The sequence below is a fragment of the Poecilia reticulata genome, chromosome 13 (assembly GCF_904066995.2).
Source record: "Poecilia reticulata chromosome 13, P_reticulata-male-v2, whole genome shotgun sequence".
NCBI lineage: Eukaryota > Metazoa > Chordata > Actinopteri > Cyprinodontiformes > Poeciliidae > Poecilia > Poecilia reticulata.
Window position 1 is genome coordinate 14236625 of NC_088842.1, and position 14817 is coordinate 14251441.

At 40.7% G+C, this 14817-nt stretch overlaps 2 protein-coding genes across 2 annotated transcripts in view; both read right to left on the minus strand.

The window, feature by feature from the left end:
* The window catches only part of mettl16 (methyltransferase 16, N6-methyladenosine), a 154225-nt gene extending 144769 nt beyond the window's left edge, over positions 1-9456 (minus strand). The window contains exons 1-2 of the mRNA XM_008425617.3: positions 9298-9456; positions 8898-9042 (exon numbers count right to left, since the gene is read on the minus strand). Coding sequence (XP_008423839.2) covers positions 8898-9025 — 128 coding nt within the window. The 5' untranslated portion in view covers positions 9026-9042; positions 9298-9456. The remainder of the gene's footprint in view (positions 1-8897; positions 9043-9297) is intronic.
* A 1183-nt stretch (positions 9457-10639) lies between these two features.
* The window catches only part of pafah1b1a (platelet-activating factor acetylhydrolase 1b, regulatory subunit 1a), a 33680-nt gene continuing 29502 nt past the window's right edge, over positions 10640-14817 (minus strand). The window contains exons 9-11 of the mRNA XM_008425615.3: positions 14571-14672; positions 14322-14478; positions 10640-13487 (exon numbers count right to left, since the gene is read on the minus strand). Of these exons, the coding sequence (XP_008423837.1) occupies positions 13414-13487; positions 14322-14478; positions 14571-14672 (333 nt within the window). The 3' untranslated portion in view covers positions 10640-13413. The remainder of the gene's footprint in view (positions 13488-14321; positions 14479-14570; positions 14673-14817) is intronic.

Consider the following 14817-nt stretch of genomic DNA (forward strand, 5'->3'; position numbering starts at 1 on the left):
TCGGAAACCTGACAGATCAGTAAATATTTTGAGCAGAAATGTCAAACAATTATGCCATCATCATATCAGTAATGCGTTACTCTAATCTGACCCTTGTTTCAGTAACAAGTATTCTAACACGTTACTATTTACAATCCAATAATCAGGATTCCAGGATGAACACTCACTTTAGCATTTGCCTCACAACTAGCAAGCTACATACTCTGGTAGCACAGACAGGCTACCAGATTCTGATATATCTTATTGGTCAAAAGACATTTGATTATTGGTCAAAATGCACTGATCGACAGGCGGATTGGGGCAGCGTCTACTGTGAAGCGGGCGCTGTACCGGTCCGTCGTGGTGAAGAGAGAGCTGAGCCAAAAAGCGAAGCTCTCGATTTACCGGTCGATCTACGTTCCCACCCTCATCTATGGTCATGAGCTTTGGGTCATGACCGAAAGAACGAGATCACGGGTACAAGCGGCCGAAATGGGTTTCCTCCGCAGGGTGGCTGGGCTCTCCCTTAGAGATAGGGTGAGAAGCTCGGTCATCCGGGAGGGACTCAGAGTAGAGCCGCTGCTCCTCCACATCGAGAGGAGCCAGTTGAGGTGGCTCGGGCATCTGGTAAGGATGCCTCCTGGACGCCTCCCTGGTGAGGTGTTCCGGGCACGTCCCACCGGGAGGAGGCCTCGGGGAAGACCCAGGACACGCTGGAGGGATTACGTCTCTCGGCTGGCCTGGGAACGCCTTGGGATTCCCCCGGAGGAGCTGGAAGAAGTGGCTGGGGAGAGGGAAGTCTGGGCCTCCCTTCTGAAGCTGCTGCCCCCGCGACCCGACCCCGGATAAGCGGAAGAAAATGGATGGATGGATGGATAAATTGACTTGCAGTTGAACTGGTTCTACTTCTTTCTAAAACCAAAGTAAAAAACAAATAATAAAATAGGACTCTGCAGTTCTAAACTCAATACAGCAGTTTGACCAACAAAAATAAAATCTAAAAAACAAGTTTTGTTCTTCTTGAACAACTCTCTACATCAGTGCAACAGTTTGATCTACAAAATAAATAAAAATGATGCTTTTCACGTCTGACACCTTAGCTCCTCACTGTTAACTCAGTCTCACTTTCCAGCCCTGCATTCAGTAACTTAGCAAACATGAGCCATAAAAACACTGAGGCATAAAGCCTAAATGTTTTTATTCTCCTGTCATTTTTAGCTGCAAACATTTAATTAAAAATATCTACAGATATGTGTTTCTGTCTCTGCCTCCCTCTGACTCTCTGCAACCTGGTGTTCCTGCATGGATTCATGGATTTACAACAGACACTACAGTAATTTACAGGATCAGAATGTGAACTAAATATAAAAAGTATGTTTTTATCATAAGGAATGAGAATTTAAACAACGTCATTTTCAGATGTATACATTATTATACATCTCAACTCTACATCAGCGCTGCTGATTTTACATGTCACTATATCTTATGGTTTATGCAGCGCTATTATATAACTGACGATTAGACAGACATCTTCTCCCGCTCATAGGAAACCACTGCACATGTCGGGAGCTTCACGTGCGAGTAAAGTTGGAGGCGATGGGTGACAACAGACACGTAAGTCACGTTATTGCTAGGATTTTACGGCGCTACCTTAAGACACTGAACTTCACATTTTAACGGGAAAAAAAAAAGCTCAATGCGACTTGGATGTAACGAGTAACGCGACACTTTAGTAGAAATGTAGTGAAGTAAAAAGTACAGATACTTACTGTAAAATGTAGTGGAGTAAAAGTATAAAGTACCCATTATTAAATCTACTTAAGTAAAGTACAGATACACGAAAATTGTACTTAAGTACAGTAACAAAGTACATGTACTTCGTTACTTCCCACTACTGGAAATCAGCTCCTAAAAGTAACTGGCTTTGTCGAGTCAAAAATCAGAAATGAGCCTTAAGAAAAGAGACTGGTTAAAATAATAATTACTTTATTTCTATAAGTTTGTTGTATTGTGACCACACAGGATAGCAATATGATTAAATATTTAGCAACTTTTTACACAATGAGTCTAGCACTTGCTGCATAGTTTCCACACTTCGCAGTATTCAAATCCACTTTATTGCTATTTTGATTAGCTTGTGACCAAAGCCAAAAAAATAAACTTTAAATTTGGCCCGATTTCACTTATCTTTATGTTTGTGCCCTGCTGGATTAACCTCTGAGGTCACCAGACAGTAATTCACCAAACTGCTCTTAAAACGCTACTTCATTAACCCGCTGCAGCTCTCTGCACCGAGCCTCATCACTTCACATTTCACACAAACACACACACACACACACACACACGAGGGACGGCGTGGGGATAAGCAGCCCATCAAATTAAATCCCCCCGCTGATAACAAAGATTTTTACACACCCAACGCAACACAAAGCTCCGCACTTTCTTATTCCCAGCCCTCCCTGCCCGACTCGTCTTCCCTCCTCCACGTGTTTAACCGTTTCAGCTGTCGCACCAGAAGGTGTGGGCGAGGTAGCTGTAATTAAAGCTTCGCCGGGTCCTTTTACACCTTGGCAGATGCAATTAATTACATCCTGGTGATTGGGAGCGTCGCACTGCGCACGTGGTTGGTGTCAAAGCAAACCAGCAGGATGACAAAACATTTGCGGCTGAAAGAGACGCAGATGTGACACAATTTATCTTGGATTTTGGTTTAGATGCTTCCCCCGCCCCCGATTAGGAAAATCAGTCAGAAACAGATGAAATATTTGAAATCTAAAGTAGAAACCATAGGAAGTTCATCTCTTGTTTTTCTTGACTGCATGATGAGAAAAAAAATTCAAATAATTTTAATTTTCGTCCAGGCAGGAAAAAAACAACAACTTTATAAAATGGACAGAACCTTTATAAGATTCAGCAGAATTTTGATCATTTAACTCTGACGGTGTTACAGTTTTATCAAAAATAGATTCATGACTATGCATAACAAATTAGTAAAGCGAAAGTCATAATGTGCAGTCAAAAGGTAATAAACATAAGATTATTTCTAAAAAAAAAAGGAAAACAATTGATCATTTTCCTTTCAAATAACGTTTCAATAAAATGCATTAAATTTTGTGGTTGTTAAATGACAAAATACGTCATTTTTACATCTAAGCACAACCAGTTCATGCTAACAAACACACTCTTCAGGGTGGAAGTTAATACTGCAGGAAGCAGACTCAAACTTTCATCATCACTGGGGTGTTAAAATAAAATATGTTAAAAGCTGTTCAAAAAGAAAACTAAATTATACCACTTGAAATGCTGGTTAAGTTATTTGATTGGTCAGACCACAGATTTCTCTGTTGCTGTACTGCAGGACAAAGCAAAGGAGAAGGTGTGAACAGCAAGTACACAAGCCTGATTAACAGCGCTCCTCCTGGCTCTGATTGGTTGCTTCTTACCAGGACTGTTGTTTTTCTGCAGACGGCAATAGCAGCTCAAGGAGAAGGCAGAGGAGCTAGATTTTTTTTTCAGATTACGTGACAGCTTTAACAAATTATATATACATATAAAATTTTTTATAAAAGCATACGGCAGCTTTTAAGCAGGAGAACTCATCTCCTTCAATTTTTCCAAATGAAGAGCTAAACAGGTAATAAACTTTTCTCACTTCAAGTCTGAGCTCCATCTTCCCTCATCTGATAAACATTCATTAAGCTAACTGGGCAGCTCACCAGCTGCTGACCTCCAAGGATCCACAGCAAGACTGTAAAAGAGATGAGCCGAGGAAGAAAGTGGGTCGGGTTACGGTGAGGAACCAGGCTAATGAGCGAGCCGCGGTACATCAGCGCAACGCTCAGAGCCAAAACGAGAGCCAGCCTCTCTCATCACCTCCTCTACACCTCTCACATTTTCAGCCCTGATTTCTCCTCAGAGGCATCATTAGATAGAGATCGATGTTCAGACAAGGGGAGGCTGCTCAGGCCGCTGCTCTATTTTTAGACCTTTCCGTGTGTGTGAGCCTTGTGATGCAGGGCCGGCTGTTTCCATGGCAACCACACCTACTGAAGCCGATGAGCGGCGCACGCAAATCCGGCCACGCTGGAGCAATGGCTGATGGCAGCAGGAGGAGAGCGTGAGCGCGCCCGCCAGCGTCACGCAGCGGCGTCAGGACTCGTCGTTGCGCGCCTACAACACGCTCGACGGGACTCGAAGAGGGACAAACCACGAGACGAAAAAGTTGGTGCCAGACTGGGATTCTGAACGAGAGTGGAGGAAGAGAGTGCTGAAACAGAGAAGGAGCGTCACTGTCGGCCAAGTCTGTGAAGAAGTAAGAGTTTGTGTTCTCAGAGGTGGGAGAAGTCGTTTTATGATCAGCTTTAAAGCACAAATAATGGTCAGATGTAAAAACCCGGCTCACAGAGACAACCTTCATCTGAACCCAGTGGGAGCTCAGGGAAAAACGTTGTGCTGATTAGGCAGCATCTTTTCTCCTCTCAGCTGTTTTAAAAACCTTTCACAATCGCCTGCATGTAAAGACAAACAGTTTCAAAAGGTCATTTTATATTTAGTAAGCTACAAATATTAAACAGCAGCTTAAAACTGCACATCTAGACAGTTTTTTGTTTGTTTTTTTTTTAAACAAAAGACCACGACTGAAGACGAAGATTTGTGGGGCGACGATCATCACCAGCCTGACTCCTCGTGTGATAAATCCACTGTCACTGGCCACTTTGTTAGGTACAGCTCTTCAACTGAGTGCTGATGCAAACAGCAAATCAGCCAATAACATGGCAGCTCCAAGCATTTAGGCGTCTATAGATGTAGAGAAGAAAACATAATCCAGAGGGTGGGAGAGGGAGGATTTCAAATGGTTATTTGTTATAACCAAGGTAACAAGTGCAACATGTCAAACCTTGAAGCAGCTGGGCTACAGCAGCAGAAAACCAAGCAAGACAGGAGAACAGGAAGCTGATTCATATAAAATTTGATTTTTTTTGTACTCTTCTCCTGACTGATACCTTGTAAAATGTGTGGTTATCATCTTTTTTTTAAATCTGCTTTTAAATTCAGCTTTCAACCCAGTTATTTTATCTTAACTAAAAAGATACATTTATAAATGAAGCTTTGTAACTCTGTGAACTAAATCCTTAGATTTAAAAAAAACACAAATATCAACAAGAACTGGTTAATCAGATTTACTATAATTAATGACAGATTCAAAGTTAAGCTGCTGTATTTAATAGCAATGTAATTAAAGCTCATTTTTAACAATGACCTAATGAAGTTAGGTGACATTGAAAAAATTATTTTAAATGAGATGCAAATAATTATGCTTCCAGCCCTTTTCTTTACCCATCAGTGATGAGCACTGTGAAGAACCACACAAAGAAAAGCAGCTCACCTTTATCATTTTATATTATTTTTTATAAATCAAAAGCTCTTTGGCCGTTATCTACTGCAAATTCAGAACCCTCCTAGAAATGAATACAATAATAATAATACCATAAATGAATCACTGCCACTTCAAATGTGGGTGGGGGAGATTTTGGCTGATGAACAAAAAGCAGCAGATCTCTCCAGAATGCTCTCTCCGCGCTTTATTGTCACAAAAACACGCCCACACACGTCACTGGCTCGCGCTGTCTGCTTTTCTAAAAGAATTTAAAAAAATTTATGACAATGATTTCCAATATTCCAACGACTTCTTGTATTAAAATAACCACAGATACGTGACAAGAAGCTTGCACAGCCACAACAGCTTAAAAAAAAAAAAAAAGAGACACCGACATCCTCATAGTGGATTTAAATGAAATAAGTGAATTAAAAACCCGTCAACCTGCAGAGTTTCCCTCACCTCGCTCACATCAGACGGCTTAAAAGCCCCTGCATATTAGCAGCTCGGCTGTGAATCACTGCCGGGCAACGCTGATCAATTTAAGCCCATCAAGGTTCCTCATTATATCTCCATTTTCTCTTCTATGAACCTGATTATTAATACATCTCTGAACAGAAGTAGAGTGAAAATGTAACATTTTTAAATTAAGTGTCAACCAGGCTAATGCATCTTTAATAACCGCTGCTCCTTCCTAATCCTATGCCTTCTGTCCGCCTCTCTCCACACCCCACCACAATGAAAACAAACCAACATTCAGGGTGATTTTTGGTGAGGGGAGGGGTTGTTATCTTTTCCCCCCCACTGCCATTCAAATCAAATCCAGCACATTTCTGCAGCTGCCTCTGGTCTGGGGTGCTATCAGCGTTCTCCACCGGCGGCCTCTGAATGAGGGGAGATGCTTCTCCTCTGAGGATGGAGCGAGTGTCTCCCTGAGATTACTCTCATCCCCCAATTTCTTTTGCTTAAATACTTTAAAAACCCAGCAGAAGAGTTGGTTGGAAGATACAAAAGCACGCTAATCCCCCCGTCTACTGACGGACCGCCGGACTGAAGAGGGAGAGGAGGAAGAGGAAGGACATTACTGCAGACGGCTAACCTGAACACAGGTGTCAGCTGGAAAAGCTGAAAGAGCCCTGGGATGTTTTCAGGTTTTTTGATCTGTTTAGAGAGAACCGAGCGACATTTCAGGTGCAAAATGTTGTGACCAAATAAAAGAAAGCAGGATTTTTTTGACCATGAAGCAAAGAAAAATGTGCCTCAGATCAAACCCAAACTCTCTTCTGTTGCAATATAAAAAACAATATCTGCAGGACTTAATCCATCCATCAGAAGTGAAGCACAAGTCTCAGACTAATCCTTTGTGTGTCTGCTCTAAAAGCTCTAAACTCAAAGCAAGTTCTTTAATTGTCTAAATTCAGTTTTCATACTGACGGATAAAAACCTGCCAGCTCTTTGTTCTTCTTGTGTCTGTAAGGAAAACGCAGAGACGGGAACGCCATCACATGTTAATTAGCACTTGTCAGACCAGCACAGGGAGAGATTGGTTTACAGCGTGCCCACACACACACACTGCGTCCACTGCAAGATGGCTGCCTGGCCACTTCACAGCCCACACTAACATGTTTCCACACACACACACCCAGAGGTTTCCCAAACCCATACGTCCATATTCATCTGCATTGTGAGGAAAAATGATTTCCTTACCAACAGAGAGTACGATTTCCAAGGCTTCAATAAGTCATTATTGTAAACAAAGTCAAATAATTCTAACTTTTCTGCCACCTGGGTGTAATGCTTTGCTTATGGCATAAGGTTCTGGTCCTCACTGAGGGCGTTTTTACACCAGATTGTCTGAATCAGTACGATTGTTACATTTTCTGCTGGTGTGGTTCGCTTTCATACAAAATCTTTTAAAACACCTGCTCACCCCCTCACCTGTAGAGGCACTGTACTATAATCCACTGAAGGAAATGACACAAAAACTTCAGAAAAAGACACGAGAGCAATTTCCTTCTTTACGAAATGAAGCCAAAATGGAGTGGCGTCAGATTTTAGCGGTTATAGGATTTCTCTTAAATCTCTGGCAAAAGAACACGAGTCATTTGTTCCACTAGCATTAGGCTAATTGCCTTTGTTACAGTTGCATTTACCCAGAATGCCCTGCGCTGTAGTCCACTTCCTGCCTTTGGAGCAGCCTCTGGTCCGATTGGCATTCACATATGCATTCAAACTGCGCCAGAGTCCACTTCAACAGAAGACCAAAATTTTTAGGCGGACCAGAATTTGTTTTTTTTGGTCCGCAGCAGAGTTTGATTGTGCATTCACACCTCCCCCAAACAAACCAGACTTTCTTGGAAAATGAACCAGAGTCTGATTAAAGTAGATTAAACAAGTCTGTTGTGAATGAACCCTAATGGTTTGAAACTAATGCTGCCTTCTGGTTTCTAAAAAATCTGATCTGCAGCCTCTGATTTTATCTGATTCAAGTTTTATAAAAGACAGTGACAGATAAGAGACAGATGCGAATAGAGGCAGTAGGCTGAATCCATCAGGAAAAAAATGCATAAATTATTTTTTAAAAACACTGTAAATTCTGTTGGCTGATGAATTTATAGGCTGAAATCTTAGGTTTAATGTTGATGCCTTCATGTTCACAGATGAATAAAATCTGACTTGGTTCAGCGTCTAAGCAGCTGGTTTCTGATCCAAGCCTATTAAAGAAAATGTACCTAATTCTGATCTCTGGACGACTGAACTGAACTTTGGTTTGTACTGCTGGATATAAACATCAGGCTAATATCAAGCTAACTCATCAGGAGAGCTCAGCTGACAAGAAGGAACTATGAATGTTGTTGTTTTGTTTTTTTTACTTCCCAGTTCCAATGAAGGCATCATTAAACGTCTGTCAACTTATATACTGGTACTTCTTTACCAGAATAACACAGCATCTATTATCTTCACAGTTAATTTGAAACTCCTCTACTTGTCTTAGTCTAAATATCTCTAAAGGTAGCCAAAATATATTATCTGTCTTGTTTTATTTTTATCTCTGAGCGATGAAAACAAAAGCATGACAGTGAGCCCAGTCCCCTTCGCGACTCATACCAACGTATGCATCAAAAAAGACAGAAAGATGAGAAATGCAGCAATACTGGAGTTTCTCTTCCATAGCAACAGAATCATTGTTTTTCCTTTTTTTTTTTGCATTTTGCTGCAGAGGCCATACAGAGAGTTTGTCAGAAACATAAAACTAATTCATGAAATTTAATAATCCTAAATTAAATTGTGTGTCCTACATAATTGCAAGTTTGCACCACATTCAAATAAATAAAGTCTCACTGACAAATGGGGATGGGGGATTCATGGTTGGGGTGCACAGTAGAGTTGAAAGGTCCTGGGTTTGAATCCTGGCTTGGGTTTTTTCAGCATTTGGTTTGCATATCCATTACAAGAGGTCAGTGACACTTTAAGCTATATATTTTTTGACTGGGTAGTGACTATTTAAAACAAAACGTAGAGGGAAAACAAACAAACTTACACAGGTCTTCCTGTGAGGCTGGTGTGAACATGCTGCTGGAAGTCCGGGTACTTGGAGGCCAGGTAGGCGAAGTCCGGAGGCTTGTCCTTGTATCGGTTCCGAGGATGCATAGATTTATTGAGAGCCATGGTGATAATCCTAGTGTCTAACAATAACACACAAACAAACACAAGCAGATATTACCCCCATAAATATTTGGTGTTTATTTTAAAACTACAAACAACAGAAAGCTTTGCCATTCAGAGGAAAACTAATGTTCTTCTACTGACTGGAAAAGTCAGTATTGATATTATATTTTTAGATCTTTCAGTCCAAAAACTCACTGCAGTAAACACAAACTCACACAGAAGCTAACTTTGAAAGCTAACTCTATGACCAACCAAACATCCGGTTTCTGTACCTATTTGGATGAACAGCGGCTTAATCTCGTTGTTCGCAGTATTTCAACTCCGGCGCTGAAATATTAAATGCAACAAAAGATCAAAATGCTCACGTTGTTCAAACGTGTCTCTCTTTCCTGAACGTCTTCCAACGTCACGCGGCTGCGCGTTGACGTCACCGACACGTCCCAGACGTATTTCTTTCTCGCATCTTCCCAAAGTATTTAATCTTTTCCATTTTCACTGTACAAACGTTATTCATTGAGCGATGCTGGTATTTTATATGAAAGACGATTAGTGTCTATTAAGGTAATCCGTCAGTATGAAAAACCTTTGTCAGATGTTGAAATGTTTTACTTTGACTCTGACAGGAATGTGTCATCCATACTCCAAAATAAAGGTCAGTGGTCCAACCTAATATTGCAATTTTCTACGAATAACCTAGAAAGTCCAGAATTAAGCCACTTTACAATGTGCAACATTACTTGAAAAGATTATTGTTCACAAAAGAGCTAATCTGATTCAATTGAACCAAACCAGCAAAATTTTAAATTGTCTAAATGTGACGAACTGGTGAAGACCTATCCCAAAAACGTTCAAGGCACTCCTTTACCTGTAGGGAAGAAAAAAAATAATTTTTTTTTAATTCTTTAATTTAAAAAAATGCATGTCACACAGTCTATGACTTATAATCTTAAATGAAATGTTGCTTCTATATTTTAAATATGTTAGCATTTACTGCTTCCCGCAGTAGTAAGCACTTGAGTGTCCTTCTCCCTGCAGAAAGAAATGAGGAACTTTGAGCGGCATTTTCAGCCTCTTCTTGGATAAAATTCAGCACTGATTGTGATTTGCATAGGACAATGCAGCTGATTCTGAAAATTTGTATGTTTGCATGAAAAATATGCAGTCTTTCCAGCATGAAAGACTGCAGGAAGTCCCATACCATGATGCTTTACCATTGTGCTTCACAATAGTTCCATTAACTACATTTAAACATAACTTTAATATTAAAACTTTTCTTGCTATTAAATCTGTATTGATCTTCTAATACAGAAATACAATGAAAATAGTATTTTTAAAAACCGTAATGGGCGTATTGTTCAATAAAGGCAAAAAAAAAAAAAAAAAGCAAAACAAAAATTTCACATTTAGTGGCTTCAATGGAGAAGCACAAAGCCATTATTTCAGCCTGGATGGATATCAATTTCAGATATTTGGTTAATAACTGATCATAGTGCAGAAGTGGAGGCTCTACATCAACAGTTCTTTAATCCACTCCAACAACCTCATCTCCATCTTGAACATCTTCTCAAAAGTCAAGACGTTACAACGTAAAAAATAAAAAGCAGGACACACAAATGCAGATTTTTTTTTTCCTTTTATTATATCGCAAACAATAATGACATCCAGGTATTGTTAACAGTTTGCTGTGTGAAGAGTGAGACCATAGTGGCAAAAACATCATGAGCTCTCCTGTGAGGAGCTTATTGTGCAGTCTGCAGCCCTCCGATGTGGTTCGACAGGCAGCTCAGAGGACACAGAGACCTGCGGCTGGCGGACGACCTGCAGGCTTTCAAAAGGTCGCCCGTCGGTCGCTTCGCGTCGAGCCACGGCAGCACAGGGATTGCTTAGGACCTGCGAATGGCAAAACTGGATTTTCCTCAAACACTTGCATAAAACACCGTCAGCAGCAGCAGCAGCTGTTTTAGAGGGGATTGTTTTCTTAACTGACTTATTAAAAAAATAAAAGAGAGCACACATCAGCCCGACCTCTGGATAACCAACTTCCTTGAATAAAACCAAGGAAGGGAAAAGCATTTTCCAGCTTTTATTGTGAAGGTCTGGCATGTCATAGCGTGATCTGGAGGAGAACTCCCATATCCAAAAGGCCGGAACAAAAACGAGGTTCTTTCTTTATTTTTTCCTTTTCCAGAGATAAACCAGATTGTACGGACAAACGTCTTAATTTTTGGCTTCAGCTTGCACATTTAACACATCGTGCCGAATTGAACTACAAAACCCAACTGCTTCCCTATTCACCACATTTTGGACAGAGAAAACGGCTTAGAGGGGTGAAAAAAAAACAACAAATCAGAGGCAGTATCGAGAGTAAAATTCCCTGAAAGAGATCCTCTCTCCTTTGGGGGCATACTTGGTCTGCCACAATCCGGCTGCATATACAGAAAAAAAAAAAAAAACAGAATCACACACGACAAATCAACCTTTCTACAAACCAAACGACAGAGCTGTCTGAACGCAACAAGCCAGTCAGAGACCAATCATTTTAGGAAGGAGCATTATGGATCTGTGCCTACTTCTTTAGTTTCCGGGTTTAAAACAAAAAAAAGAGGCAAATCAGCACAATTCATCAAGCTCCCAACTAGTTACTTCAATCAATCAAATCGGTTAAATACGAAGGACTTGGATTTCCGGACAGCTCTGCGTCCGGATGCAGGTCTCGCATGCAGCTGCGCTACATCGACCGGTCACGAAGGCTCACGGCGGCCACTTCAGCGAAAGCAGCGGATCACCACGTCCAGCACACCGACGAGGAGGGGAAACTCGCCAAAAAAGTAGCAACAAGTCAAGCGGTGCGGCTCCTTAATTAGCAGAGGAACGGCGCTGGAATGGACAGGCTCGTCAGAAACTGGTAGAGGCTTATACTCGTCTCAACATCATTAAACTTTTTAACAGCATCTTCAGTGAAAAACGGGGGATGAGCAGGATTAATGAAAACACCTCAAAGGACAAAGTTAGAGAGAGAAAAGGTTTGAAAGAGTGGAGTGGCTTTCCTTTTCAGCCTGAATGTTTAAGGAGAGCCACTCAGCTCGTTGGTGTGAATGGGCTGCGGTCTAAGGGGCTTTCACGTCGCGAGCCAATCTCATATGTACAAATTTATATTTCCTATTCCTTTTTTCAAAATCATTCTTAATCAAAAATTAAAGATCTTTGCACATCTCATATCAAACCGGGGAGCTGGGCTTCGCTTTAATCATCATGCCTTCGTTTCTCTTCCTGAATATTTAAACGTTTACTTCCTCTAGTGGCACCACAGGACAGCACCTTTGCATGCTTTCCAACTCTGCTTTAGCCGAGAGATTAAAAAAAAAAAAAAAAAAAGGAGAAAGATAATAAAAATCAGCTCAAAACAAGCTACAAAAAGCGAGCCCACCCAGATCTTCAAGGTGCGATTCTTGGACTCTGCTCAGGTGCTGCACAAAGCTTTGCACTGTGACTTAAAAAAAAAGCCAGAAAAAAAAAGCCACTTATATTGAAAAGAGATAATTTATCTAAAGCCCAGCAGCGGTTTATGTGGTCACCCTAAGAGAAGAGTACAAAGCTGTTCAAGTCCCCCAGGTCCAAGGATGACAGTATGAAACATTTGTATATATTTATATGTATATATATATATACACACACAAGGTGTTAAAATGTTACCTAGCTCCACATGTAGAGAAATGGTACGCACACTCGAGAAGTGATGTTATAAAGCTACAGATTAGGTCAATAACGCCCCAGCAGACATCTCTTTGCATCATAATTTGCTCCTCCTGCCTCATTTCTCAAACCCAGCTAGGCACCGACAGACTACAACAGTGAAGGAGAGGAAACGAAAAAAAAAAAAATAACCTAAATAAAAAAATAGACAAAATAAATCTTACACATAAAGACACTGTCATTTCTTAAATTATCAGTTTTTAGTGCCCTACGTTTTTTTTTGTTTTCTTTTTTTTTACACCATCTGCCTTCAATTGGTCGGGAAGGCTGCAGGAACAGACGCTCAGCCCCGTCGTGTTAAATCTATAGTACTTCTAGACAACGTTATGTATGCAAATTTACAGTATACAATTTTGGATTACCATGCAAGAATACTTTTTTTTTGTGTAACATTTAATAGCTCGATCTACATCCAGGAATAATTTACACAAAAGGACAAGAAGTTATCGGACCAGAGAGCGCTAAGGGTGGATAACCGCGGTGGTGAGTGCAGCCGGGAGGAGGCGAAGATGTGCAGGGGGGGACGAGGTGAGGTGGGGTAAGAGGCGGGGAATCAAAGAGGAGTGAGGGGGTGGTGGGGTTCAGAGGAGCATCAAGGGTAATGAGGTTGGCGGTCCAGTCCTCCCAGGTCCGAATCAGCGACACTCCCATACTTTTACTGTTTGATCTACGCTGCCAGTGACCACGAAGGGCGCAGCCTTGTGGAAATCTGGAAAACAAACAAGAAGGACTTTCAACATAAAGGGCACATAAACAGAAACTAATGCAGCAGGACATACGAGAATATTCCTCTTCAAGATATAATGAACAACATGGATCAAAACGCTAATTGGACCTCAATAGGCCGATGATTACAAAGGCTATTTGAGAAAAAAAAAATCCTGTATCTCACTTATTGGCATAGAGTAGCAAGGTGCAGCTCCTCCCCCACTTGCTGCTGAGCACTGCTGGTCAGCTAGCTTCAATAAGTACATTTTTAATTCTCTTACAAGAGACAAAAAATGAAATATTTTCTAGACAGAGCTTTACAAAAGTAAACAAGCACAATCTGTTTAAAGCTACAGGCTCTACAAAGAGCATAGTCAGGCTAATTAAACAGCTAATTTCAGCCTGTTTTACTCGTATTAGTCTGAAAAAAGCAAAATGGAAAAAAGGATCAACTTAGATTAATTTGAATGACTTTTTTTTTGTCGTAACAGGAATATTTGTTGCATTTTTGTTTAAAATAAATCAATTACATTATGTCAAAGATTTTTATATAAAGATTTTAGAGCTCATATCCTATAACGTAAAACTGTCGTATTTTTAGTCAAGATTTTCATAACGTGAGAATCTTGTAAAGCGCCTCAGTATGCAGTGCTAGGAAAACCTGCGATAAGCAATAATTCTAGTAAATGCAAAGCCAAATATTTTTGATATCTTTTGGGTCAACTAAGATTTGGAGGGTAGGGGAGGAGGAAACTTGCTATTAGTGAAACTGGAACAACTGCACAAAGGTGACACATTAAAGGCCACGTCTTTAAGAGGTCAAAGTGCAGCTTACCCAGAGAGGTAACAAAGTGTTCGTGGGCACTCAGGGTTTTCATGCAGCGCTTGTTCTTGTAGTCCCAGATCCTTAAGGTCTTGTCATCCGCACAGCTCACTATAAACTTTCCTCCAGGGTGGAAGAGGATGCCACGCACCCAGTTATCATGTCCAACCTGAGAGACAGACAAAGGCTGATGTAGCTCCACCTAAATTCATCCTGTTCATGAATATGGATCGTTTATTGCTATAATAAGGCGACCCTTACCAGTGTCATAAGGCACATTCCAGTGCTTACGTCCCACATCTTTATAGTTTTGTCTCTGGAGCCAGACAGCAGAAAAGGCCCGGGCTTTCCACTCTTCTTGGTCTACATAAATACAAAATTACAAAAAAAAAAAAAAAAAGTCATGTGAGTAGTTCATTGTTCTCCACCAAAAGATAAAGAAAAGTTTTACCTGCAAACAAGATTATACTTCAACTTTAAATTAAAACCGTCAGGATTTAAACTCAAC